The following is a 27,595-nucleotide window of genomic DNA, read 5'->3' as shown; positions in this document are numbered from 1 at the left end:
ATCCTGCAATTCACGTTTTTCCCAAATTAATTAACTCATTTATCAAAATAATACCCATATAACCTTCCTTAGGCTTCATATACTGCAAATTAACATTTAAACTAATATTAAACACTCTTACCTGGTTTCCTGAACTATGCAGGGTCCCAAAATTACACCCGCGACGCTTAACCGAACCCTGAATTTCAAAAACCCTACTTCAACTTCAGAATGCCCAATATTCTAACATTTCTAAATCTACATTAATTAAATAATAATTAGCCCCTTAATAACCCCCTTATCCTAATTTTGGGGTTATACCTACAACGACTCCATGAGAAATCCGCTCCACTAGACTTGTAGAGAATCATCCCTAGATTCTCGTGGCGGTGTCCGATCATCAATTAGGCTTAAGATTTACAAAAAATTGACGTAAGAGTGAGAATTTAGCTTACCCTAAGAAATATACCTGCGTTACTCCTATGACAAATCCGTTCTAGCAGAAATGTTGGTGGCGAAGAATGGAGCAGCCCAACAGTATTTTCTGATTTTCAATTGGACAAAAATCAACTGAGAAATTAAGGAGAGTGGGAGAGAGAACGAAGGAGAGACAAAGTGCTTAAGGGGGGGGGTGTTTCTGCATTCTCTGAAAATTTGAAATTTAGATGCTGGTTCCTGAAGGATTCCTCGAGGAAGATTCATAAGTTATAATATATTATATTATAATAATATTACATTATATACTTATATATATATGTTATAATATTATATTATATTATTTTAATTATTAATTATTAATTAATTAATTAATTATTTAAATTTTAAATTTTAATTTTAATTTAATTTATTTTTTGTTTTTGAAATCACTCCACTAATCTTGTATGACTATTTTTGGGGTTATTACAAATTTTGCTTGCCAGAATATGACCCACCAGATGAGCACCTCTCATGAGACTCAAAAATGTCAATCTGATGAGCACCACTTATGAGGTATAAAAAACGCAAGCTCTATTCACCAAAATACTGGTCCATCTTATAAGCACCACTCAAGAGCCACAAAAATGTTGATCTAATGAGCACAACTTATGAGACATCAAGAAACGAGTTATGTTCATCAAAAAATATAAGTCATTTGATGAACACCACTCATAAGACCCTAAAACTCCCATATAATGAGTACAACTCATAAAGCATCAAAAAATGAGCTATGCTCACTAAAAATATGGTTCGTCTAATGAGCACCGTGTTTAAGGCCCTTCAAACGCCCTCTTGATGAGCACTGCCCACGAGTCATAGTATTACTCGACCAAAAGAGTTGTTTAATGAAAAAAAATAAAACTACTTAGTCTAAGGGCTTATAATCATAGCCGAAAGAGCTACTCAACAAAAAAGCAAAGCAATTCGGCCAAAAGACTTTTTAAGAAAAGCTATTTGATCAAAGATCAACTCAATTTTCAACTCAAATCAAGCTATTTACATGAGAAATCAACTCAAATTTTGAAATACAACTTAGATAAAGTTGTCCATATTGAGAGTGTGGCTTGAATTATTAAAAACAACTCGATTGAAGCTATTTACATTGATTGCGGTTCGAATGAAGCCGTGTGTATTGAGAAAGAAAATTAACTTGGTTTAAGTCGTTTATGTTGATTGCAGTTTGGATGATGCTGCACAATTAAGCACTCAATAATTTTTGTGTTCTGAGAACCTGTGTCTTGAGAACCTCTGAGATTTCTGGATTTAGACCGCCTAGGCCTTGATCTGTTGCGATTGTTTAATTGTCCATGCCTGTTTCCTCTGCCTCGACTTTCCATGGTCAAGGCTGAACTTGAAGTGGAGTCATGGTTCGACTACATTCTAATTTCCTCCATCAAGATCATGGTGATGACCTCATTGTATACAAGCTTTGTTTTTCCTGCGGAGCTACTGATGACAGTAACAACACCATTCCAACTTTTGGGAAACTAACTAAGAATCAGTAGGGCACGAATCTCATTGTCAAACGTTATCTCGACTGAGGCAAGTTGATCCGACAACTTGATGAAATTATTCAATTATTTGCTAAAACTTTCACCTGCAAACATATTCATAGTAAATAGTCTTTTCATGAGATGTACCTTATTTGCGACTGAAGGCTACTCGTACATATTAGAGAGCATATCCATCAAAGACTTGGTGGAGGATATATGCTTGTTATTGAATGTCACAGACTTGTTAGGACCGGAGGAGCCCATGGGTGGGCTTGATACACATGGGTGAACACCAACTTGACCCATAAGCTTAAGCCTATTAGGTCTTGGCCCTAACCATATATATAAGCACCCAATATCTATTCTAATTTTCCAATGTGAGATAAGCTCACAAGTGGGATTCTCAACAAGAATGCTGCTCAGGCCTTCAAAAACAACTCAGATGAAGCCATTTAGTTGAGAAAAGGGCTTGAATTATTTGACATCGATTTAGACCAAAAGCAAGTGACTCTCATGATAATTGCTCTAGGTAAAAGAAGATAAATTTGAGCCCATTTCACTTTAATTCATTAAGGTAAAGCAAGAAAATGACTCAAATCAAATTTCATGATAACGAAATGACTTATTGCAAATCCAATATACTCTGAAATCAAGAGATAACTTTAAGAATCGAGAGTAGGGGGTAACTGATATAGTATTAAAATAAAAAAATTTCCACGCTAATCTCAACAATGTTGTGCAAAAGACCAAAAAAAGAAGAAATTGACATTAAAATTTCCTAGTATATGTTCCTAGTCGAAATATAATTTTAATTATTCTAGTAACCTAGTAAATGTTTTTGGTCGAAATATATAACTTTCATCATCCTAGTAATTACCCATTAAAATGGAAATCAACAAAGGCGCACCCCTAGCGCCTATAAAAGAGATCCCATAGGAAAGGTAAGGACATTTCATTCTCATCCATATTTTTATTGTTCCAAATTTACAATCATTCCAGATTTCCTAAGTTAGACATTGAAGTGATCCCCGCGAAGAATATCTAAGGTCCTCCAAGCCTTTTTTCTTTTCTTCATTTTTTGTAAGTGATCAAGATTGTGATCCATCCGATTAATTTGGCCAAATTTTTGGCTACAACATTTATAAATATATATAATTTATTATTGACACTTGAATATTAATGTTTGAATTTTAAAATTTACATATCAATTATAATATAATAAAAATACTAATTGAGAGTGACCAAGTGTTTGATTCGTCTAACCATAAACATTAACATAAAATTAGTTAATTGAATTTCAACTAACCGTTCAAAATAATTTGATTTTGATTCATATTCTCTAGTGGAGCAAAATTTTGATTCGATTAACAATTTTATTACGGGATAAAAATGGTGATGACCTGTGACGTTACTTTCCGACTTTCGATGACCTGAAAAAAGTGAAAACAAAACAGACTTGGAGGAGGACCCGGGGTGTACTCCGGGGGATCACTCCGATGCCTAAGTAAGGAAACGCTTCAAAGAGGTTGGATGCAACAGTAAGATTGGGTTAAGAGGTTGAAGTGTTCCCTTATTTAGGCATTGGAGTGATCCCCGAAGTACACTCCAGGTCCTCTAAGGCTACTTTGTTTTCACCATTTTCAGGTCATCGAAAGTCAGAGAGTAATGTCGTAGGTCATCACCATTTTTGTCCCACAACAAATTCTAAAGATAAACTTTGATTAAAAATTTAAAAATAAAACTCAATTAATGAACTATATTTAATCCTAACTGAGATGTGCATGTGATACATTTTAGAAATAAAAGACATAGAGGCTTCTAATTGGACCCAAAAAATTAAAAAAAGAAAAAATGCAGTTGCTGCCAAAAATTATTATTTTTATAGGCTACACACAAACACGCCCTAAACCTGGCATAGAAAAATCGTGCGACCCCCGTCTGCAGATTCAACTCGTTGGGATTGGGCCGAGAGAGAGAGAGAGAGAGAGAAGAAATGGGGAAAATACCGGTGAAGGTAAAGGCGGTGGTCTACACCCTCTCGCCGTTTCAGCAGAAGGTGATGGCGGGCCTATGGAAGGATTTGCCTAACAAGGTCACTCACAAGGTCACTGATAACTGGATCAACGCTACCCTTCTCCTTGGCCCTTTGGTCGGCACCTATGCGTATGTCTCTCTCTCTCTCTCTCTCGTTATGGATCAAGGTTCCCCCCCCCCCCCTTAAAATAGTTCTAATCGATGAGATCTACTAATAATCATGGTCGATTTCTTGCCGTTTCTTGCAGGTTTAATTTCCAGATTGAGTTTTAGGTTTTTTCTTGAATTTGTTCTTTTTTATTTTGTGTAATCTAGGGATGCAGGGGATGGTTCTTCATATTTTAGTGTTGGAGTTGAGTGTAAGCGATGTTATTGGTTGTAACGATGCTGACAAATTCATTCCTTGGCTCTGCGCACCTTGTTAATACCGGCTATGAGTGCAATATTGGGAAAAAAATTCAGATGATAAAATACGAACACAACCTGGTTTTTTCACCACATTTTATTTCTTATTATTCTAATTTTGTATTGATCGAACCATTTTTTTATTTTTAACCAAGGAGCGTTTTTGCTGAATGGATGGGTTGAGTGCTGCTAGTAATATTTGCAAAAAATACAGTCAATAGATACACTTACATTGCACTGTGAAGTTTATTGTTCGTGACTTATGCATTCATTTGATTCTAGTCTGCAGGGGTTGGTCATCGTTTATCTGTTGTATTTTAGGTTTTGAACATGATTGTTATTCATCTAGCTAAACAAAATGATGGTTTGTAGGAAATGCGCCATATGCTAGCCCTTGATGTTCATTGTTAGAGGAAATGTGCCATAGTCTGCAAGAGTGACCCTGAGATGAAATGAAACTTGTTGCAGAAGGGGCAGATGCAGTCATGATTATACTTTCTTTCTTATTTCTATCCATTGATGTTCTGTATTCTATAATTCATTTGGAAAAAAGGGAGGATCGATATGAAGGCTAGATATTAAAATTGATCTTTCGCATGCAAGGATTTTCATTGAACAAGAATTAGGATTGCTATAAGAACTGATTCTGCATAGTGCCCTCATCATAGGTGAGTCCCCTCACCCCCTCACCCAACCTTTTCGATTGCTCCTTTGCACAATGAATGATTTTGAGCTGTAAATTTGAATTTTTCCAAAATTAAACAAATTATCCGTAGTCCAAAAGTCATGCCCACAAACTCAACCTTAAGATATGTTGATGAGATTGTCAAAGAGCATTTGTGATGAAGTTTTAGTATTTAACCATGCACAATGGAATGCTGGGGACCTCCAAAAAGGGGTATGTATGGGTGCAAAAATCAACAGATTAAGGTGAATGGTGATAAACTGAATACAGTTTTAACTACATAGAATACGTGTGGTGGAAAGTTGCCTGGCATATGGCTCATTCTCTAATAATAAAGCCCTAATCTCCATGCATGGGATATATATATATATTAAATCATTATTTAGTAATGATGGTTCTTGTTTAGCCCCTTTAAAAAAATATTTAAAAGAGCATAATGCTTCTTCTTTAACCTTGATTATGCATTGTGAGGGAATTATACACACACACACAAAATTCAGCCAGCATTTCTCTTTAAAGCAGCTTTATATGAAAAACTTCTGGTAATGCCTGTTTCTTGGATGCTCAAACTTCTTCTCTTGACACAGTTGGAGTTTAAATTTGACAAGATAACTAATGTCATATGGTTGCAAATGTGATGCAGGTATGTCCAACACTACCTGGAGAAGGAGAAGCTGGCTCACAGATACTGAATTCCCATTAAAGGAGCATGGTTTTTTTTTTTTTTGGGGGGGGGTGGGGGGGTGGGGGTTGGTTTTGCTGGTAGTTTAGCTTAGTGTGTTGCTGTTGGAAATTTTCGTTGGATTGCAACCATGTTCCTACCAGATCTGAGTTGCTGTGGTTCCAAATTGGATGTTTGTCAGATTATTTCTCTATTTTGCTGATGCTTTGCAAATTTGGCACTGGACAAAGTAATAATAAAAGTGATTATCAAACTACTCTCTGGTTTGGATGCTATGTAGAGTTGTTTGCAGTTTATGATTTTAAAAGCTTTAGTTTATGCCTTGACTAGGACCCAATGCTGCGGGGCCACTGAATGTCTGTCATATGCGTATATTTTATTGATTCAAGTACCTAATGGAGCTATATTTGTGAAACTGTATTGGGATATTCATATTTTGGCGGCCATCTCATGGTTTGTTGGGTCCGCAGTATAATAATTTCTTGAAATGAGACATTGAAATATGGTGAAATTGGGAATGTAGATATTGCTATCCTTGCATGTTTCTTATTATTTCATTCACAATGCAATAAGGAGCAAACACTGGGTGGTAAAATTTGGAAACAGTTATTCCGTATTTATTTTTTTATGCATTCATAAAAGTCCATATTATTATTTGTTTAATGATTGATATATTTTGTACGACAAATTGTCTCTAACTCAGCTATTCATAGGAATAGACATTTTGTGAATCAAATGTAGAATTAGTGTTAGGGTTGCATTAGATGTGTACTACAAAAATATTCAACTTATAAAGATGATTTGAATTTTAATTATACGACACTTTTTATGGAGTGTGAGGTTAGTGCGACAAAGTAGACAATATCTCAATTTAATTAGGTCAAGTAATATAATGTGGGACTTAGGATCATACATAAGGCACTCTGAGGAAGGCGCCAATTCGATGTGTATTATGGAAATCTTGATATAAGGATGCTCTGAGCACCAATTAGGCAATCATATAAGATAACTTTTGTAGGACAAATTTGTAAAATCAACGAGTCAAAACCTATGATACCTTATCAGTCTTACATCATGTGTGTATTAGAAAAAAATCTTGGGAAAAAAATCTTGGGTTCATGAACATGATCTGAACTTTAATTATATGAGACACCTTTCATAAGATGATCCAGCAGGACTAATGAGCCAAAGTGGAACAATACTAGAATTGGATTCAGGACTTGAAGGAAACAAAATTTCTCTAGTGAAGTAGCATTAAATTATCAACCCTTACAACCTTTTCATTGTTGGTCAAATTATCATATTCAAAAGTGGCGACCTTGGCATCTCAAAATTTATCATCAGCATTTTTATACAATGGAATGATAAATTTATTTATTTATTTATTTTAATTTTTCACTTGCAAAAAACACTTCATGAAAAAAAATTGTCATTTAATAAGTGTGAAAATAAATGTACAATGTCTGACATATGTTAAAAAACTATCCTAATTATTTTTTTCAAATGCAGCAAACAAATCCATATATTATTTTCACAATCTAATCTTTTGCAAAAGATTATATAAAAGACAAACTCGAAAAGGGTAATAATTTTCAGTACAATCATCAAGTGAAGTTGGCTGGGAGCATATCAGTCATGACAAAGGAGATAGTGACTCCTTTTTCAGCTCCAATTGAGGCTTTCGGTCGTCTTTCTTTATTGAATTGAAGGGTCACAGAACAATGAATGACGATGAAGAACCATATCACGAAATGCAACAATAGCTAATATACACAAGGAAAATCCATAATTCTATTCTTTTTCAAGGTATAAATGTATAATATATGCTTTTGAAAACCTTTTGCCCCATTCAATCGTTTCTTTTCTCATCCAAAATTTAATCTCTTGCAGAACAATGGGGTTACTGCCATGACTTGTACAAACCTTTTGCATGGGCATGTCCCAAAGCATGGCTGCCCAACTGAATTTCACATGACATTGACCCGAATCTAAGCACAATGCAATATCATCTGACAGCCTCTGGTGCTGAGTTGCAGTAAGGTGTGTGCAAGCAAACCAACTTGGTACACATCAGGCATACACTGGCAAATCCCATGCCCACCATGATCCCAAAACTGCTCTTCTTTGAATCCAATTTTACAGCTCTGCTAACTATGCCCCCAAAACTTGGTAGTAATCCTCCACAAGCAAAGACCATTAAGTGGTCGAGACCACTATAATCGATTTGTGCAAGTATTGCTCCAATTGCAGACAATGGACCCATAAAACCAATCATTGCGGCAGCCGCAAGGGACCCATGCCAGCTGTTTGTTGCTCCAAAGATGCAGCTAGCCACAGCAGCACCCCGAGGCAGTCCGTGAAGCGAGACAGGAAGGACCATGTGCTGACCAAGTCCATAGGCTTTTGGTGCAGCCACCCCGAGTGCAAGCCCCTCGGCCAAAGCATGGAAGGCAATTGTGATGCATGACAAGAATGACTGGAGGGTGAGGGCACTCACTGAAAAGCCTGTTACTGCAGATATAGTATTCACTGAAGCCCTTTTGCGACCTGCATTTTTTAAAGCAATGGAGGTTGAAATGTGGGTGGATGCGGATCCCATCGCAAGCAGCAACAAGAGCGGCAGAATTCCCATTTTTGAAGATAGAAGCAGCTGTAGTGGTCGCCAAGCACCAAGAACAAAGGCAATGCCAGAGGCTACACCAGTAAGCACAGCATGCTGAAGACTAAAAGCCAGAGCAAATGCAACAAGAACGACGCCACCAAGCAATGGGCCAAGGCCAAAAAGTAGTGAAACAAAGAAACCAGACACATCTTCTGAGCTGCAAAGCAGAGCAATTAAAAATTCAGTACATGAAAACTACAGATTGAGCAGGCCCAACACCCAATTTCAATTTGCTAAGTTGTGTCAGAATATAAGGTTTTTATCATATCATTCAAAATGAAGTAAGCACTGGTCAATGAATCAGGCAGTCTGACTCCTTTTAATAGGTTATATTAATAAAGCAAAAGGCTGCAAGTATGTTTATTCACATATGTGTACGTTCTACATGATTAGTCCATAAAATTTTAGGTTGATAAGTCTGCTGCAGGTGTCAAGTTCAGTATACATGTGATGCGGGATAAAATTTTCATGTGTGTGCATATGTTAAATTAATAAATCAAAACATAATCTATACATATGTTAAGACACTGATTTTTTAAAGGGAGGCAGAAACCACTCATTTATTGAGTAGGAAGACACTCCAGTAAGAATTTATTAAAATAGCAGAAAGGTGTTTCTTCATTATTGGGTAGCTACTAAGCAGACCTATCTTTTTTTTCATTTTTTGGCGAGGCATTGGTGCTGCTAAATACCGTTGACGCTCTTTGTTGGTGCAGTATAGAGGTTTTGAGAATAGGAAAGTTAGAAAGGGATGGTTTCATGAAGATGCATATCTTTTTGCTCATTTTTGGACTTTAGGATCAAAAGGAATGACGAGGATTTAATGGCAAAACAACTCCATCACATTTATTATGGGATAGTGCTGTTATTCTTGCTGCCTTACGGACTCATTCTTTGAAGTTCTTTTGGGGAGTTTTGTTATCTGATCTTTAGAGGGATTATAAGGGGCCTTTATTGTAACTATTTTTAAGGAGGATTTCTTATCCTCCATTCTTTGTAATTCTCTCCTGTTAATGAAGTTCTTTCTCTAAGGGGAAAAAAGGAAAAAAAAAAAAAAAAGCAGGACAGGTTAAGCTGAACCTCAAGGTTTTATGTGTGTCAAATTAATATGCTATATATTCTTCTGTGAATACATTGGAAAAAAAATGTTGGCCTGATGGTAAGATCAACATTTTTTTATGAGGATATCTTATGCTACATGCATGCTTGCATCTTATGTCTGCAGGAGCACTTGTATCCCACACAGGGCTCCCTAAGGAAAACTTGTTCATCTAGACCCTTTTCGACATTGTTTCCCAGCAGGCAAAGGCTCCTTTTGCCACACCTAGGGGGAGTTTACATGAGTTGGTTACCCATCCCTGCCTACGATTTTTCATGCAAGAAAAAAAGGAAACAGATATCAATCGCATTAAAAACACAAGATAAACCACATACATCTAAGGCTCGACAATCATGAAACAATATAATAATATACTGAATGTAACCATAAAAGGATGTCAATTTTTTAAAACAGTATAATCATAAAACAAAACCTAAAAATATTGCATAAGAACATAATCTAAGAGAAGCCATAATTGGCAAATAAATAAGAGACACAATGGTTATCATGTACAGATACCTACAGCCAAATCAATGAGAGGGCACTCTATAAAAGGCTAACCCATACAAAAAAAGAAGGGATAAAAAACATCAGATTCTGCAGTTACCCAAAAGAGAAAAATGGTAAAAAAAAAAAAGAAATTGCTTTTACCTATGGCTGAAATTTTGGAACACGGTGCTGAGAGCTTCCATAAAAGCTACGGACAATGTAGCAGCTGATGCAACATGAGATGGAGAGGCTTCCTAAAATCAAGAGGCCAGAAGAAACTGGTATCAGTTTGAATAAGCAAACAATTAAACATCTTTTAGAACCTCATCTTGCACACATAAAAATTAAAAAATCACAAAAAGGGTGACGTAATAATCATTTAGGCTCAAACTTGATATTTTAGTACAAATCTGGTGCTTGGATCAACTTAGAAATGGAAAGCAATGTTTCCCAAGCTGCTCATTTATTCTTTCTTCTTACTTGCTTCAGTGGGTAATGGCAATAGAATTTGGTTTTGGGAAGACATTTGGGTGGGAAAGACTTCGTTGGAGCTGTTGTCTCATCTTTCCAGATTTCCTAATGCACCAATAACAGTTGGTTTTTTTAAATTTTTTGTGAAAGATGTAAGCTCTCTTTCTTAAGACTTCCATTTCTTTACGAGTGTTACCAAAAGAGAAGTTGATGATCTTACTTCTTTCCTGAGTGTGTTGGATTCTTTCATTTCTCACAATATGGGAGATGCTTGGGTCTGGTTAGAGGATTCTTGTCTTTTCTTCTAAATCTTTATTTTCTCATCTTTCTAGACCTACAACCCCTTCTCGTTTATCATGTTATTTGGAAGGCTAAGGTTCCTACTAAGGTCTAGGCTTTCATTTAGATCCAATCTCTCAACAGGATTACTATGAATGACTTGTAACAGGAAGAGGAAGCCCTATAAGGTGATGGAAATATAATGTATGGAAAAATATTTACTAATAAAATTAATATTAAATAAAAATACAAATACTTATTAGAAGTTGAAGCATGGAAGGACCACTGTCCTTAAAGCCGATTTCGTGCCTACGGCAAACATTTCTCGGTGCATATAGTCACTGAGCGCACAATCTCCAAGATTACTCAGCTGGCTTGGTTTTGTGTGCACTCACAAACACCAGAGCGATAGGAAATGTAGTATCATTTAGTTACCCAATAAAATATAGATCTAAAAAAAGAATAGAAGATAAAGTTATTTCAAAGAAGAAAAACCGTATCTTGAAATGACGTAAAGTATAACTTCCAGCATCATAAATATGAAACTGTTAAAATAGTAGTTAATATTTTAAAACATTAAAACTAATATATTAAATTTAACATATACTTAATTAAAATAAAATCAATGACTGTTATATAATATTTATTAAACAGATATTTTTTTAATTTGAAACATCCAACATTTATATGGTTATACCAACATAAGGTTCTCAGCACAGATACGCATAGCACCTTCTTCTTCACTGTCATTGGTGAGAAAGCTTTCAAATGCTTTTTCTCATGTTTTAGCGAATAGTGGGTGGCTCCAGATAATGCATATGAGATCTTAATGGTAAGACATCGGGTTTTTGGAAGAGTAAAAGAGGGAGGGCTTTATGGTGTTGGTTTGGGTGCAGCACACGCAATCTTTTTGATGTTATGGCTTGAGAGGAATGTGAGGATATTCAAAGCACAGTTGACTTCTGCTTCTCTGATGTGGGATAGAGTTAATTTTTTGGCTTCATTTGGGCACATTCTTTTGGAATCTTTGGGGTGACATCCCCGTCTGATCTTCAAATGGATTGGAGGCAGCATTATTGTAATTAGCGGTTTTGAGGAGCATGTCTTATCCTCTTCCTACTATACTTCTGTTTAATTGTTAATTAATTTTTGTTATCTGAAAAAAATAATTTAAGAATTACACATTGCAAAATAAAAAGGACCTACGAGCACATGAAGAGAACGTCCAAATATATTCAGGAAAAGATAAAGCAGGAATCAACACAACTAGTTAGAATTCATACCATTACACGGAAAAATAGATACGAGAAAAGAAAGTGAAATCAATGTAAGCAACAAAAGTGCATTAAATGTTATTGCTTCTCAAAAATTGACACTACACACATTTAGCCACAATAATTAACTCATATATATGAAAAAGACATGCACGACATGGAAAACAAATATGTTTCAATGTGGCTAAATGATTATCAATAAAATGCCCGATCTAAACTTCAGTTTCCTAGATATATACTTAAAAACTAAAATGAAAGCTTACAAGAATGGGAATGAGCAACATGAAAGAGTATAGTATCATTTGGAACGGCCTAACACTGCACATTATTCAAGTGTAAATGAGTAGGTTACTTACGTTGTCACTGAACCAACTGAAAACTTTCTATTAGGTCACCAATTATCCTAAAATTTTAAGCTGTTAGCAATGGGGCCAAACTATGCTAAGAGAACAAAGCACACCATGGCAAACATTGTGGAGGAACAAATATAGACTGGAATTAGCCCAGGAGGACCTCCTAGAAACAAATACCATTTTGCATCACCTATTACTTACTTGGTCAAGATGTCAAACTAGAATATAAATTATAAACCCTTAACCCACACTACAAGTTTCTCTCCTGATCAATGATGGATTTATTCAACAACACCACTTCAACTGCCCATTACAACGAACATGTGACACACACATGAGAGAAAAAATAGCACCTTGATCACAAAAATACGTAAAAAAATTCCTACTTAGATAGAAGAAACCACACTGCAGTCAATTGGCCACCCTTCCCTTTCCCCAGAGAGAGGTTAAAAGATATGGTTATGATGCAGAGATGGTTAAGTGCTTATTTTGGCTATTATGTCATCAATGGCTAGAGCTTATTAAATGTTACCATTTTTTTAAAATAAGGTTCCAATCGTTACAAAATTATACAGTTTATATCCTATCACAAACTGTGATATGCGTTTTGACCTTCAGTCCTTCAAATTAGTAAGATATACATAGATGCGACAGAAAAATCAACAACTTAAGTCTCACTAGATGACGTTGGTTATATCAATCCTTTTCTGCCATTCTGCTCAATCATGAAGAACATTCCTGGGAAGTTGAAGTGCCATCAAATCTCCTAACTACCTCCATCCAACTTATTCTTTCTCACTAGTGAGTTATCTAGTTTATGCAAGTAACAAAACCATCAGAACCACCCTGCTGCCATTTTTCTTCTACAAGTGCTACTCATAGTTTACAAGGATGTGCTCATTCATTAGTTTATCTATTACGGTTACGCTGCTCATCCATCTCATTTTTGCTAAACTTAGCATGTTGTATATGTTTTTACTTAGTTCAGAATATATACATATACTGCATGTCAATTTTCAAATGATCAGATATCTATACCTATTCCATCTTCCTTAAGTTAAACTTATAATTTATGCAGTCAACACTAATGTCATGGACAAGTATAACTTACAATATCCAATTGAAATGGAACCTGATGCACAAGAATTTTACATAGAATACTCAAAGCAATGGTTGGTTTAGTGAAATAATGTCTGCTCAAGAAGTTAAAGAGTGGTGCAAATAAAAAAAGAAAAAGAAGCAAAATCTTACTCTCCCACATGTGGGAGAGTTACAGGTTTGAGCCTAGCCCCTTATGCTCTACATTAAGGCTGGTTGACAGCAGGTCTACTCTTTGTGGTTTTACACTTGTTTCCCAAAATCTTTGCCAGATAGCTGATAAAGTATTAAATTGACTTTGTATGAAAATTCTTTCATCCTAAAAAATATATATGGTTAATCTATCAGAAATAATGCCACAATTTCCATTCTACAAGTTAAGCCAATACTGTGAGGTGCATTATGCATTAATTATAAAAAATGTCATTTAATATGACATATTAAAAATAAATTTTAAAAATTAGTCTACATTCCATAATACTACAGTAGAAAAGTGCATTATGGAGAAAACAATTCTAATGAAAACAAAAATAAAAAAATAAAAAATATATTAAAAGAAATTTTACAATGTAGTCTGCATTTCTGTGCATGTTCATTAACAACGCATGTTACCTTAAATCCATCAGGAAGAACCTCAGCAATGACCATCCAGATCATACATCCAGCAGCAAAGCCCGTACAGAATGGTAGGAACTTGTTAAATGCATCAGCACATATGAATGAAGGGACTGCTACGATGGGCTGCCACAACCAAAAATGAAAATGACCAATACATGTCAAGTTGACAGAGTTATTTGGACTCTAAAATCCAATAAATGAAATGTATGCAAAACAAACCAATCATAGATGCATGAAATGGAACTGCATAGTGTTCAGCAGTCCAACTGTGAAGGCATGTAACATCTTAAATAATATAATTTTGAGGTCTCAAGATTTCAGAAATCAAGCTGCAAACAATGTGAAAAGCATTGTCCATATGCAGGGAATGATGTGATCCTGCACATGTATTTCTAAATACTATCTGTTAGTCCTTTTAAAATATTAAAATGAGTCAGAAATTGATTCTAGAATACTCCTGCCTAATATATAGCAATACATGCGCAAAACCCATACAGCAATCAGTAATGAGAATGAACAAAACATTACCTGAGGTAATGATGTGATTACACTCCACAACATCGCATTCTGAGGAGAAACTCCCCTTGATGCAAGCACCATACTCACAGCTAAACCCTCGGGTATGTTGTGCACGGCTATGGCCAAAGTTACCAAAAGACCCTGAGATAAACCTTTTGGACCAGCGAAGGAGACTCCAACACCTGAGCCCTCCCCAAAGGAATGAAGAGTCATTATTCCAATAACAAGAACAACTTTAGCTGCCTCTGCACCTTTTATGTCTAGCATGCTTACTTCCCCATATTGTTCAAGGAACTGCAATTAGAAATTAGTGTCAGACATAAAGGTAAGTTGGTATGCCCAAACATCTTACAGAAAAGACCCAGAGTCTTTTATTATAAGATTCAAACTCTGGATGTTGCACACGTAAACGCAAAACCCAAGAGACAGTTAATATACACACGCATAACTGCAATTTTCCAATAAGCTAAATATTTAAGGGAGATCAACATGCACACCTGATTGCAAACCTAAACTATAGGTTAGCTACTATTTAAATGTGGATGGATAAGGCAACTCTAATTTTAATCATGTATTCCTTGTGAAATTTTTCATCAGAAAAATTGTTGCTGGTTGTAAACACAGGTTACATGTTTTTCCCAAGCTCAGGGTTTTGCTCTTTCTGGTCACCAAACCTTAATTCTCAAATAATGTCCTAAAAGGGAAATCTAATACAAAACTTCATTGAACAATGTTGTGAATCCAATTGAATTTTGAAAATAGTTAAAGGAAATCATGTAATAATGTTGCTATACAGCAAATAGAGCACCTTCATCTTTTAACACTTTTTTTTTCTGAAGTCTATAGTCCATGCACATTGCTCTTGACCACAAGCACTTAATACAATGGTAAAACAATCCCCTTTAACCTTCATGAAGAAGGTTATTTTATTTTATTTTTATTTTTTCTGTAACTGTTCAAGACAGACAATGCAGCCAAGATAGATGAAATCTAAATGAACTGTTAGAATCTATGTGACAATGACAGCCATATTTTACCTATTTGTTATAATTCGTTTTGTTTGTTTTGTTAAGATCTTTCTATGCACATACCAATATAGGTATAGGTGTGTCATAATTCAGCTGATTTCAAGTTTTTCTTTTTCTAAATTTTACTTTTACTCAACCTCATTAGAAACAGACAACATTTTACATGTAGTTGTTAGTTCAGATATGGAAAAATTGTAATGCCATCTGCCACTAATTAGTAAAATAATTTAGCTGAAATTTGGAAGATTAAAGGACATCACCTTCTTACAAAGCCATATGAATATGCCGCCAGACAAAATTCCAATCACAACCCAGCTGCCACTCCCATGATCTTGACCTTCCTGTATTAGGTCAAAGCTTGCAGCCAACATCACTCCAGCAGCCATTCCATTGCATATTCCAGCCCACTGGGGATCAAGCTCCACAAAGAAGAATGGTAGAGCACCTAAACCAGTGGCAGCAGCCATTGCCAATGTAAACAATGCAACTGTGGCCACTGACACCCTACTGTTCCCACCCTTCCTCTCAACCAGCTTTTCACTGGTACTCTCTGAACTAAAAGCATTCTTAGAACCAGTGCCATCTATAACATTAATTCCTACATCCTTGTGTGGAGCAGCTCGTATTGTTTGTGGAATTTCTTTTTCTTGCTCTGCTATAGCATAACCACACAACACTATGAAAAATAGAAAAAATATGACAGCCTGTTTGAATTTAGACACCATTTTTGTTCAACTGTTAATCACCAAAATAATTGTGATTACATTAAAATCTCCATCAAAACATCAGTTAACGCTATTATTAAACCAGCAAGATGAATTGTTTCTATAGCCCCAACTGAAACACCACTGGACCCAGTTCACTCTTCTTATACAAATTTGATCAAACAAAATATGTCTGATAAACAGGATAGCTTGAAAAGATCCGATATTCTTGAAGTGTAGAAAGGATGCATCTACAAGCCAATCAATAAGCACAAGTAAGCTATGAGCCTGTTGCAAGCAAATCTGCTGGATCAATATCTGCTGCAATCAAAAGTTGAACCTCATAAGCAAAAGATCAGATGGAGTACACATCCAGAATTAAAGCTATAATGACTAGCACAACATCTCTCACCCGCAGGGACGCAAAGGATACCTGATTTTATATTAACAAATTTCAGAAAAAACAAAGAAAGAAAGAAAGAAGGAAAGATATGGAAAAACACCCAGCAAGTGAATGCAGCTTATGAACTTCATTAAATTGATGGGTCAACTCAGAGATTGTGCAGCTAAAATGCAAAGATCTAAAGGTATGTAAAAGGCGTTTTCTAAGAAACAATATCCGGGAAAAAAAAAACAAAAACATGAATAGAGGAAAAGGATTTTGAATGGCAGAAAAGGCTTCATATAGCCTTAGCCTTCTAGTTGTTGTAATTTCCAAAAATCACACTAAAATTTTGAATTCCAACATTATCTAAGAAGGGTTCTTTCCCAAGGCCTAATTTCATTACCACAGACGGAAACCCAAATCAAATTCATCTACGAGTGAGCAAAACATGCAAAAAATGGAAATAACTCCATACCCTCCTCTCTATACTCTATCAAAGAGAAGAACGTTTCTACCAATACCCAAAATTAACTTGCCAAACCAGAGAGAGAAAGGGGTAAAAGGTGTCAAATTGCTAGGCATGAAAATGCAGATTGCAATTGATTGATCATGTATCCAAATTCCAAATTCAAAACAAGACAATCAAACGTACCGAAAGATCACCCTTCGGCACAGCCCCAAAGAACGCGTAGATTCCACCGAATAAACTGCAAAGCAAGAAGGGCATTAAAATAATTGCGGAAACAAACAGCAAAACCAGAGAATTTAATATCAAAATCAACAAATGTTGATATTACAGGAGCACGCTGTTTTGCAAGAAGAAACCAGCAACAACCCACAAAAAGCAAAACAAAACCAGCTAATGACGTCACAGACCCGCTGATCGGAGAACGGATAACGGATCGGGCGATGCACCGGAAAAGCGGTTGGGCGTGGGAGAATTATGAATTGGGGAATGAAACTGAAAAGAGTTCGGGAGCAGAAGAAATCAGTTTGACTTTGGGGAAGATGACATCTGAATTCACAAGTGGAAGAAGTTGAGAGATAATCTGAAGAAGAAAATCGTCGTCTTCTGGTCTTTCCTCCGCCTCCCCTCCAACTCACAATTACTCGCAATCACCGCCAACTTTACCTTCTTTATTTATTTTCTTAAAAAAAAAATGATAAATATTTCAATTTCAATTAACTCTCTTATTATCTCTTAAAAAATTTAAATTTAAATGATAAATGTGAACAAGTTGGGAAAATGAATTTTAGTATTCAATTTTTATGAATTTAAAATAAATTTAATTAATCAATTTATATTGAGTTTTATTCAAATTTATGTCAATTTAAATTTAAAATTTAAATTTTACATTCCCAAATATAAATTTAAAAAATTTTAAAACTCATCTGAAGTTATTAATTTAAAAGATCATTATGCAATAATTATCATCGGATTTGTCAAAACAAGTCTAATTTTCAATTTAGCACTTTTATTTTATTTTACTTTATTTTTATTCTATACAAAACATTCAATTGAATTGAAGATTGCATTTTTCTCTTTCCAAACTCAAATTTCAATAATTATATTTTCATTATCAATGGAAATCTTATTATAAATTTACTATATTATTTCTAAATAGTTTATTACTAAAATTTAAATTTAAAGTATAAAGTTTTTTTTTTTTTTTTAAAAAAAGTTTGCATAGTACATATAAGGGTGATTTACATTTCAATCTTTAGAGACACGATTTATAGACTAAATCGTGAGACCTAATAAGTCAAAATGGAGAATATCTCAACTCTACATTATCTCTAACTCTCTTATTATCTCTTAAACAATTTTAAATTTAAATGGTAAATGAGAACAAGTTGAATGTTTGAAAATATGAATTTCAAGGTTGAATTTTTATGAGTTCAAAAGAAATTCAATTAATCAATTTTGTATTGAGTTTTATTCAAAATTATGTCAATTTAAATCTAAAATCTAAATTTTTTAAATACATCTAAAATTATTAATTAAAAAGATCTTTATGTAACACTTATTATCGAATTGTCAAAAGAATTATAATTTTCAATTTAGTACATGCATTTTATTTTATTTTTATTCATTGAATTTTTATCATACTAAAATAATATTACATTTTTCTCTTTTCAAACTCTTGCCCATCTATTCCAAGTTCAATAATTACATTTTTATTATCAATAGAATCTCATTACAACTTTATTATATTTTTCCTAAATAGTTTATTGATAGATTTTAATTTTAACTTATAAAGTATTTTTAAAAATTATGCGTAGTTCTATAATGCTACATCAATCATATGATAGGGAGATCTTTACATATAAGGATGATTTACATTTTAATCTTTAGAGACATATTTTATAGGATAAATCGTGAGACCTAATAAGTCAAAGTGGAGAATATCTCATTGTGGTTTGACAAATACAACTATATTTGGCATTTGAACCACCTTGATATACTATCACGTGAGTGGGTTTCAGGGAAAGATATGGTCTCGCTAGTTCGATGAGTACATTAAGAAATTAGATGGAAGGAGTCAATTACATCTTATGTTAGTCATATACTTTAAAGATGGTGATATGAAGATGATTTAGGTTTTAACTTTACAAAGTATCATATAAGCCTTAATATATCAAGATATATATGACTTTGATAGGAGTTAAATAGAAAAATCGATACATACAGTATGAGATATCAACTAATAATAGATTAATTGATATAGACAATTAGTTAAAAATGTTCACCTAGTAATATGATTTCCACCCGCTAGGAATGAAGATATTCAAATACTTGGCATGTGTAAAAGATTAAATTTCACATTACTTAGAAGATATTTTGGTGTTTAAAGTTTGAAAATTTTATGTTAGAAATTAAAGGTTCGAATTTAAGACAGGTTGTGCACTGTAAGATGAGTAACAACTATTTAAAGATCCACCCAACCTGTCCCAACCAAAACAACTCAACTCAAAGAAGTATTTTCAAACTACGTGTAGGTTGGTTGTTAGGGTCCAATTTGATTATGACTTGACTATGCGGGTTTGGTTGCGAATTGAGTGTGTAATCACTTGATTGACCCAAATCAAATCTAAATGATATGAATCTAACAAAATAATAGTAAGTGGGTTATATATATAAATAAGCTAGTTGATACTATTTTTTAAATGAGAAATCTGACGTATAATTAACTTGAATGAGATTTTCTTTATCAATTAATATGTCTCATTAAGCTTTGTAAATTTTTAATCTCTTATATTTGTTTGTGTTAGTTTTTCTTCTTCTTATTTAAAAAGTTAAACTACTAACCCAACTCAACTTATCCAATAATCAAGCCAATCCAAATCAAAACAAATTGTATAGTTAATTGTTCAACTTAGGATTGAATTTTCACTAAACTGACAAGGTTGGTTTAGTTAGAATTTCGAGTTCAACTTAACCCTGTTAGTTATGTAGGTATAGCCTAGCTAGGCCTAGTGTGGGCCTCTAACTAATTAAAAATAAATAAATTTGAAGTAAGATTACATTTGACTCATGGAATAAGTGCTCTTACAAATAGGATGAAGTACCATGAAAAATAATGAAAATTGTATAAGAATGCAATAATTTAGAAAGAAGTGATTCAAACAAATTTTTTTATTTTATTTTTTATGGTATTCCATCTTTTACGAAATGGGAAAAGAATAGACATTTTTATTAGTCTTTCTAGTCTTAAAAATACATATCCCGTGAATCAAAAGTAACATAAAGATTTTTTAGACACGCGTAATTAAGGATATATCTTATAATGCTTTTATTTTCCACTTAAATAATATCTTTAGTAGCATTTAATTAAAAAAAAAAAAGCAAAAATTATTTGTCAACAAGTTGTTGTTCCAAAGTAGAATTTATGAATCAACGACTACTTTTTGTTTCCACTTATGCAAAAGTAGCATAATAATTTTGTAACTATTATTCACTCAATAGTCAATATTAGCCTTATTTTTTACAAAAGACAACATTAGTTTTAGCCTTTAAGGCTTATTGTCATAATTGTTATGCTTTTGGTAGTTTTACAACAACTTTTATTAAGCATACAACAAAGACCATTTTCATGAACAAAAAAAATGACTTTTATAAACTATTTATTAGGCAAATTTTCATTAAAAAATGATAACAAATTTTCAAAGTGATTTCTTGTCAAACCCCAAACCCAGTAATGGGACCCAGGAGTGAAATAGTAACCTAACATGTCTCTGTATCATACAAAATCTATGACACAACACAATGAATGAGGGTCCGACCTCGTGGGATTCTTAGGTACTCTATACACATTCACATATAATAAGGGTATACACAACGGAAAATAGTCTTTTTATACACATTCTGTACTATACCAGAGTCTATACAAAAAGGAATTACAAGTCCTATAATACAAAACACAACTCGGGTGTTAGCCCAAACCACAAAAGACAACCTGAAACAGTCCTATTACTTACCCAAGTACCTCTCGCAGTACACTAACCACTACGCTCCCAACACAAGGATGCTAGTTCCAGTTACTCGAAAAACCTGAAAAATATGTATGTACCGCAGGGGTGAGACACCTCTCAGTAAGGCAGATACAAGTTATATCGGTGTGTGACATTTGAGTGTTATCATGACACAAAACATACACAGTAAAATGCAATTTTAGTATTTTCACAAAACAGTTCCAGTACAGTGCATACACGCACACACACATGATCAAGCAACCCAGTGTCATCACACCCTTCGGCCCTAAGCCGGACCGCATTACACTGCGTCCCCGGCACATGACGTAGCCCTGGGCTTCCATGACATCGTACCAATACAACTGGAGGATCCACACCCTTCGGTGATCAGCCAGTAAGGCTCATGCTCTGGGATATAAAGCCGGACACTCTTGCTACACATGGCAGGTGATATTTCACGCTCTCAGATATAGAGCCGGACACTCTTTCAGTAACTAGAACAATTCAAAATTCAGTTCCTATTGCATTTCAACAAAACACAACTATGCATGCTTATATAACCAAATAAACCACACCCATTTGGTAATCTAAAATTATGATTTTCCAAACATATACAGTTTAAACAAGTTAAGGCACGACCATCCCTATAACACAATATATATCACAATATATTTACGGTTTTCTAACAAAACCAGGGATGCAGCCCAATGCCCCCTTTTCCCCAAAACTGTAACATAAAAAACCCATAATTTTACCTATTAGATTCTCCCAAATGAATAACCAAAACGCACACAGGACCGTGAACTACAGTTCTATCGAGTCTAATTTAAAAAATAACAGACATAAATTGAATCCCCTTACCTTTCCCTGAAAATCAAATCCCAAAGTCTACGACTCCTAAACAGGGAACCGAGTTCTTAAAACTTATAAAACACAGTACAAAATATACTCACAATCCTTTTCCCTACATAACTACCAGATCAAAATTGAAAACCGAGCCTTACCTCGATTTTGAGCCAAAACCCGAAAACACCCAGAACGAAGATCCGATCCGTAGATCTTGTAGAGAATCCTTCCTTGATCCTCGTGATAATGTCAGATCAATGATTCCTCAGTGTATGACGAAGAAATCTAGAGAGAGAAATAAAGAGTATGTTGAGTTCCTAGAGAGATAGAGAGAGGATTTGAGATTTCTTAACTGAAAAGTAATGAAAACTGATATTTATAGCCCTTTGATTCGGCCAACCTCGTCGACGGGATGGCGTTTTCATTGACGATCCAATGAAGACAGTTCGTCAATGAGACGACGACCTCGTCGATGAGCCTGAGATTCTAGGTTTCCCAAAACCTTCCGGCTTCTCCTCGTCGATGAGCCTTTGCATTTCGTCGCCAAGTAACAGAAGGCCTTCATCGACGAACTCTGGCTTTGTCGACGAAACTTACTCAATTACCATTTTACCCTTCTTTTTTAATTTATTCCATATATCACGGTTCAGGTTTTTACATTTTTGATAACGCGTTTTCAGATAGTTACCAAATGATCAAGTAGAGATTAACTAATTGACATATTGGGTAACCTAACCCATTATATTTTTAGAAAGTAAATACATAAAAAATTATTAATTTAAAGTTTAATTAATAAAAAATTAGAGGTTAATTATAAGATTTTCAATACGTATAAAAAAATTAAAAATTTATTCCAAACACACCTTTATGGTCTGATTTTTGTATATCTAATGTTACTTCAGACATAGTTGAAGTGGAATCTTTATTTGATGAACATGAACATTATAGAAAATATCGATTTGTTAATTTTCTTACATTAAAAGGGAGAGTTGAAGATGAGTGATTTAGATAGATATGCGAGCTGAAGATTTGGTTTAAGTTTTTTAAGTTAAGCTCGTATTTATCTTTGCAAGCCCACACGTAAGGGCTTGAGGGGTTGGCTAGAATTAAAAAGATCCATGTCAACCATAAAAGCAGCTCTCAAATGGCTACAGAAGAAGGCTAGGGGTACAAGGATTCAGGTTGTGGTTAAAAAGGCTTGCCTAACTACTTTGGTTTATCACATGTGACACTTTAGAAACAACGAAAGCTACGATCAAAGTTATTCAAACGAACGCATACAAGATTGTCTTTGATAGATTTCCCAATTTTTCTAATTCTTGGAAGCCGAGATGCTTAGATTGATATATGTAGGCTTGGATCTTGATCTTGGCAATAAACAAGAGATACTAAAGCAAATATTCGATTGATTGAAGCAAGTGTTTGGTCAACCGAAATAGATACTGTATGGGCATTCCATCGACCGTTAATCCCATTCCATTGACAAATTGTGGCAAAATGGTCTTGGTGATTTTTGTTGGATGTTTCCGACTCTTTCTGAGAATCCACATTCACCTAAGTTTTGATTCGATTGACTGAGTTTTTGGATTATTTAGGAGAACGAATTCGGTCGCCTGAACAATGTCATCTACTTTTTTCGGTCGATTGATATGCTGAATTTTATTTTAATGTTTTGGTTTTTCTATTGAAGCTTTGTTTGGCCTTTGCGCCCCTAGGTATGCCCATGTTGAGTGTAATTGCTTTTGGCGTTTCTTTGTTGGGGAACTTTGGTCTCCATCCTCTTGAGTATGCCTAGAGTTTCTGCACACATCCATTTTGATTAATACAATTTATCATTTACCAATAAAAAAAAAAAAAGAGTGCTTGCAAGCATTATGAAAGTTGGTTCATAATTAGGCAAGCAACAATGTAAGTTGACCGGTAAAAACTAATTCAATCATCACCAATTGAAAAGAAAAGTGGAGTATAAGCTTATTTGAATAGTCATGGTGAAAATCTAATGACTCGAATTTTTTGATTAAGTTGTAGTGTATCCATGTACATTAGACCTGTGCATAATTTACGTGCACATATTGAATTTTATCTATAGAAACCTCATTTTGTCTATATAGCAAAATTTGAGTTTTTCTTATTTTAATTTTAGTGTCTTCTTGGGTCTTTTTCTAGGTATGAACTCTAATTCAATTCCAATTTGTATATTGTTTTGTAAATATTCATTAATACAATAAAAAAATAATAAAAATACATGAAAAAAAATAAAAAAATTAAGAATAAAAAAAGGGTAGGCTAACTCCTCCATCTTTACACCTGCACACACATCACAAGAGAAATTTTAATTAGTAATTGATTAGTGATTGTAAACTAAAAAAAAATAAAAATCAATCTATTTTAAATTTGATTGATCAAAATCAGAGTTAATTTGAGGTTCTCATTCTGACCTATAAATAGAGCATTTCAAATAATTAAAAGGAGAGAAAAAGAGTTTTTGAGATTGAGAGGCTTGAAAAATAAAGAGAGCATTGAAAAATTGAGAGTGAATGGGAGCTAGGAGGTTGGCACATTGTGTGATGACGCAAAAATATATATATATATATATATATATATATATGATTAAAGCACAAAAATAATAAAATAATAAAAATGGTCATTGAGTTAATATCAATACAGAAGTGTTTTTCTGTAGGATCCTTGATTCCATGTTTGATGCCTAAGAAAGACCTTGTTTAAGCGAGTGCTCAGAGACCATTGCGGCTCAGTCGCTCCCTGGAGGTCGGCCTGGTCAAAATGAAATTTCATAGGATAAACAGGATAGACACTGTTTGTACACGTAAATAAGTATATATACATAAAATAGTATTTTGATAGACATAATTTGTAGAAATACACAATAAGATGATAATAATATAGGTATCATATGTGGGGCCCACAAGACTATGTGGGGTTTACATGAGTCCTTGAGTCACAAGACACTGTTTATATACGTAAATAAGTATATAAAATAATGTTTTGACTGATATAATTTGTAGAAATATATGATAAAATAATAATAATATAGGTATCCTATGCGGGGCCCACAAGACTGTGTAGGGCCCACATGAGTCCCGAAACCGTATGAAGGTTTACACGAGTCTCAAAGTTATGTAGGATGCATAAAATCGTATAAGAGTTATTCGAGTTACGTAGGATCCATTCGGGTCTCGAAGTTGTGTGGAGCCCACAAGATCATTTGAGGCCCACATGAGTTTTTAAAATTTAAATTTAATTCTTATTCAAAAATAAATAATAAAATAAATAAATACTAAAAATAGTTTAAAAGTAATAACAACGATAATAATAATGATAATAATGATTAAGAAAAATAATAAAATAATAAAATAATTAATTAACTAATTGATTAATTAATTAGGTAATTGGTTAATTAAAAATTTATTTAATGGGAATGGTGGCAAGCACTCGCACATGACCTCCATCCCCATTCCATACTTAACCCATACCTTGCCCATTTTTTAATTTTAAAAAAATTATAATTTCATCCATCTTACCACACTTTTATAAATTCTATTTCTTCCCCAAAATTTTCCTATAAATAGGAAGCTCTCAACCTTCATTTTTCACAACAATTTTTTCAAGGAAGAGAAGAATTAGTGAGTGAAAGAAATTGTGGTGGAGAGAGAATTTTTGAGTAAGTTCTCAATCACCCACTCTTTCCGATCTCATTTCTTAGAGATAGTTACAGTGTTCGTAAGGAAGAAGGTAAGTGAATTTTGATTATGTTAGTTTTATTTATTTATTTATTTAAAATTCATACCCGAGTTTATTTATAAGTAAATTTCAATTATGTTAATTAGTTCCACAAAATTTCCATGAGTTTATTTTACGCGTATTTAATTATACTAGTTCTATCTTTAATATATTTGCATCTATTTTTGAGTTAAGAAATGTTCTAATCCCCTCGGGTAAATTTTCAACAATTATTTCTATTCAAAAATAAAATTATATATATTTTTAACACAAAAATTGTGTGACATGAGTTTATTTTTACGTTACATTTTTTATGAAAATATGAGTAAAGATGAGATTTTCACGATATTATTTTAAATTACATAAATTATAATAAGATGATTTTAAAACCCCTTATGATAACGAAAGTTCAAAGTTACTGCTCGGTACCGCAGCTTAAAGCTTATACGGATCAGAGTGCACCCACACTATTTACAGAGTGGTTATTTATGTTAGTAGATTTCTCCTGAGTGCACACCTGGTTCCGGACCAGGACTTAATAAGGAAAATCTCACTTAAAGTTTACGTACGTTGATTTAGTTTGGTTGGCCAGCCAGCTAAGTCCAGTCTTCGGACCGCACAACCCAGTCATGGTGGTAAACATGACTTACAGCAAACAGGCCTAAGGGTGGTTTTTACAATATATGTTTATACATAGTTAATTACGTATATAGAGTCACTGATGATTTGAAGGAAAAGTGAATGTTTACATGAAAAGGATCATTCTAGTGCTTAAATGACGATCTAAAGAAAACGTATAAGAAAAAGTATATGTATATTTATCATTAAATATTTATACAATTTTAAAGTTAAAAGTTTAATTTAACGGTTATAGTATATGATTATAAAATTTTACTGTTGTAATTGATGACAAAAGTTTTATGCAGAAATTTTTAAATTTATATTTATTCTAAAAGAAAATTTGAAGTTATAGTATTAAATATTATTTTACAAAATTTTTAAAAAGCTCATTTTGGCCACACATTAATAATAATCTTATTTACTTACTGAGCGTCGTCTCACTCCAATCATATTTTTATTTCAGATAACTCTGAAGAGCATATTGGAAATCAGGCTTAGCAAGCATGCGGGTGGGGATTAGAAAAAATAAAGATTGATTAGAAATATTAGTATGATTTCAGATATTTATATTTGTGTAATTTTCTCCTTTTGAAATAAGTGATTGTAATACGAATAATTAGTGCTCTGGTTTAATAAAAATTGAGTTTATTTGCTTCTACTGTAAATCAATGGTAAAAAGTTAATATCCCAGGCCCCTCGGGGTCGGGGTGTTACATTTGGTATCAGAGTAATTGATTATAGGTTCTGTAGACTTTAAGAAATAATTTACCAGAGCATAATATATAAGTTCTCCATACTCTAATATATAAATTTTACCAAAACTTAGGTATAAAACATGATTTGGGTAGGATTGGGTAGTTTAGAATATTTATTTTAGTTTGTTATATTATTATACGCTAATAATAGATTTATGAATTTAAAATAACATTTGATTATTATTTAAGAATGGATCTTAAAGATAGTAGCATTGGAGGAAATGAGATTTACGTGAAGGCTCTCAAGGACAGGTAATAATTATAAATTCTCTAAGAAAAATAGTAGTATTATTGAAGACACGTTAATTAATTTAAATATGTTATTTATGTTTGTAAAAACACGTACCCATATTGATGATTCATAATTAATTGTCAAATGTATTAATAACTTAAAATTTATATATATATATATATATAAATATAAT

General features: G+C 33.6%; 2 protein-coding genes across 6 annotated transcripts; one reads left to right on the top strand and one right to left on the bottom strand.

Annotated features, from left to right (window-relative positions):
* Positions 1-3,794: 3,794 nt before the first annotated feature.
* LOC131159355 (cytochrome b-c1 complex subunit 8-like) lies at positions 3,795-6,008 on the top strand. Its single transcript, XM_058114213.1, has 2 exons — positions 3,795-4,112; positions 5,717-6,008. The coding sequence occupies exons 1-2, from the start codon at positions 3,943-3,945 to the stop codon at positions 5,763-5,765; spliced, it is 219 nt and encodes a 72-aa protein (XP_057970196.1). The 5' UTR covers positions 3,795-3,942; the 3' UTR covers positions 5,766-6,008.
* A 1,405-nt stretch (positions 6,009-7,413) lies between these two features.
* Positions 7,414-17,859, bottom strand: LOC131160212 (putative zinc transporter At3g08650). 5 transcript variants are annotated; one of them, XM_058115634.1, is made up of 8 exons: positions 17,611-17,859; positions 17,387-17,441; positions 16,762-16,782; positions 15,906-16,667; positions 14,627-14,911; positions 14,093-14,221; positions 10,168-10,259; positions 7,414-8,574 (listed from the first exon to the last, which is right to left on the bottom strand). In XM_058115634.1, exons 4-8 carry the CDS (start codon positions 16,368-16,370, stop codon positions 7,761-7,763), a joined length of 1,785 nt encoding a protein of 594 aa, XP_057971617.1. In that variant the 5' UTR covers positions 16,371-16,667; positions 16,762-16,782; positions 17,387-17,441; positions 17,611-17,859; the 3' UTR covers positions 7,414-7,760. The 5 variants fall into 5 exon arrangements, with proteins under 5 accessions (XP_057971617.1, XP_057971614.1, XP_057971613.1 ...); XM_058115631.1 differs by lacking the exon at positions 16,762-16,782 and having other exon boundaries at positions 15,906-16,670; XM_058115630.1 differs by lacking the exon at positions 16,762-16,782.
* Positions 17,860-27,595: the final 9,736 nt, after the last annotated feature.

The sequence above is a fragment of the Malania oleifera genome, chromosome 7 (genome assembly GCF_029873635.1).
Source record: "Malania oleifera isolate guangnan ecotype guangnan chromosome 7, ASM2987363v1, whole genome shotgun sequence".
NCBI lineage: Eukaryota > Viridiplantae > Streptophyta > Magnoliopsida > Santalales > Ximeniaceae > Malania > Malania oleifera.
Note: the sequence above shows the minus strand (reverse complement) of the source record. Positions and strands in the feature narration are given on the sequence as shown.

Coding starts and splice junctions, on each gene's coding strand:
- LOC131159355 (XM_058114213.1), top strand. CDS start 3,943: ATGGGGAAAATACCGGTGAAGGTAAAGGCGGTGGTCTACACCCTCTCG. Junction 4,113..5,716: donor CCTTTGGTCGGCACCTATGC/GTATGTCTCTCT, acceptor AATGTGATGCAG/GTATGTCCAACACTACCTGG.
- LOC131160212 (XM_058115634.1), bottom strand. CDS start 16,370: ATGGTGTCTAAATTCAAACAGGCTGTCATATTTTTTCTATTTTTCATA. Junction 14,222..14,626: donor TAATCACATCATTACCTCAG/GTAATGTTTTGT, acceptor TGGTTGTGGCAG/CCCATCGTAGCAGTCCCTTC. Junction 8,575..10,167: donor TTCCAAAATTTCAGCCATAG/GTAAAAGCAATT, acceptor TCTGCTTTGCAG/CTCAGAAGATGTGTCTGGTT.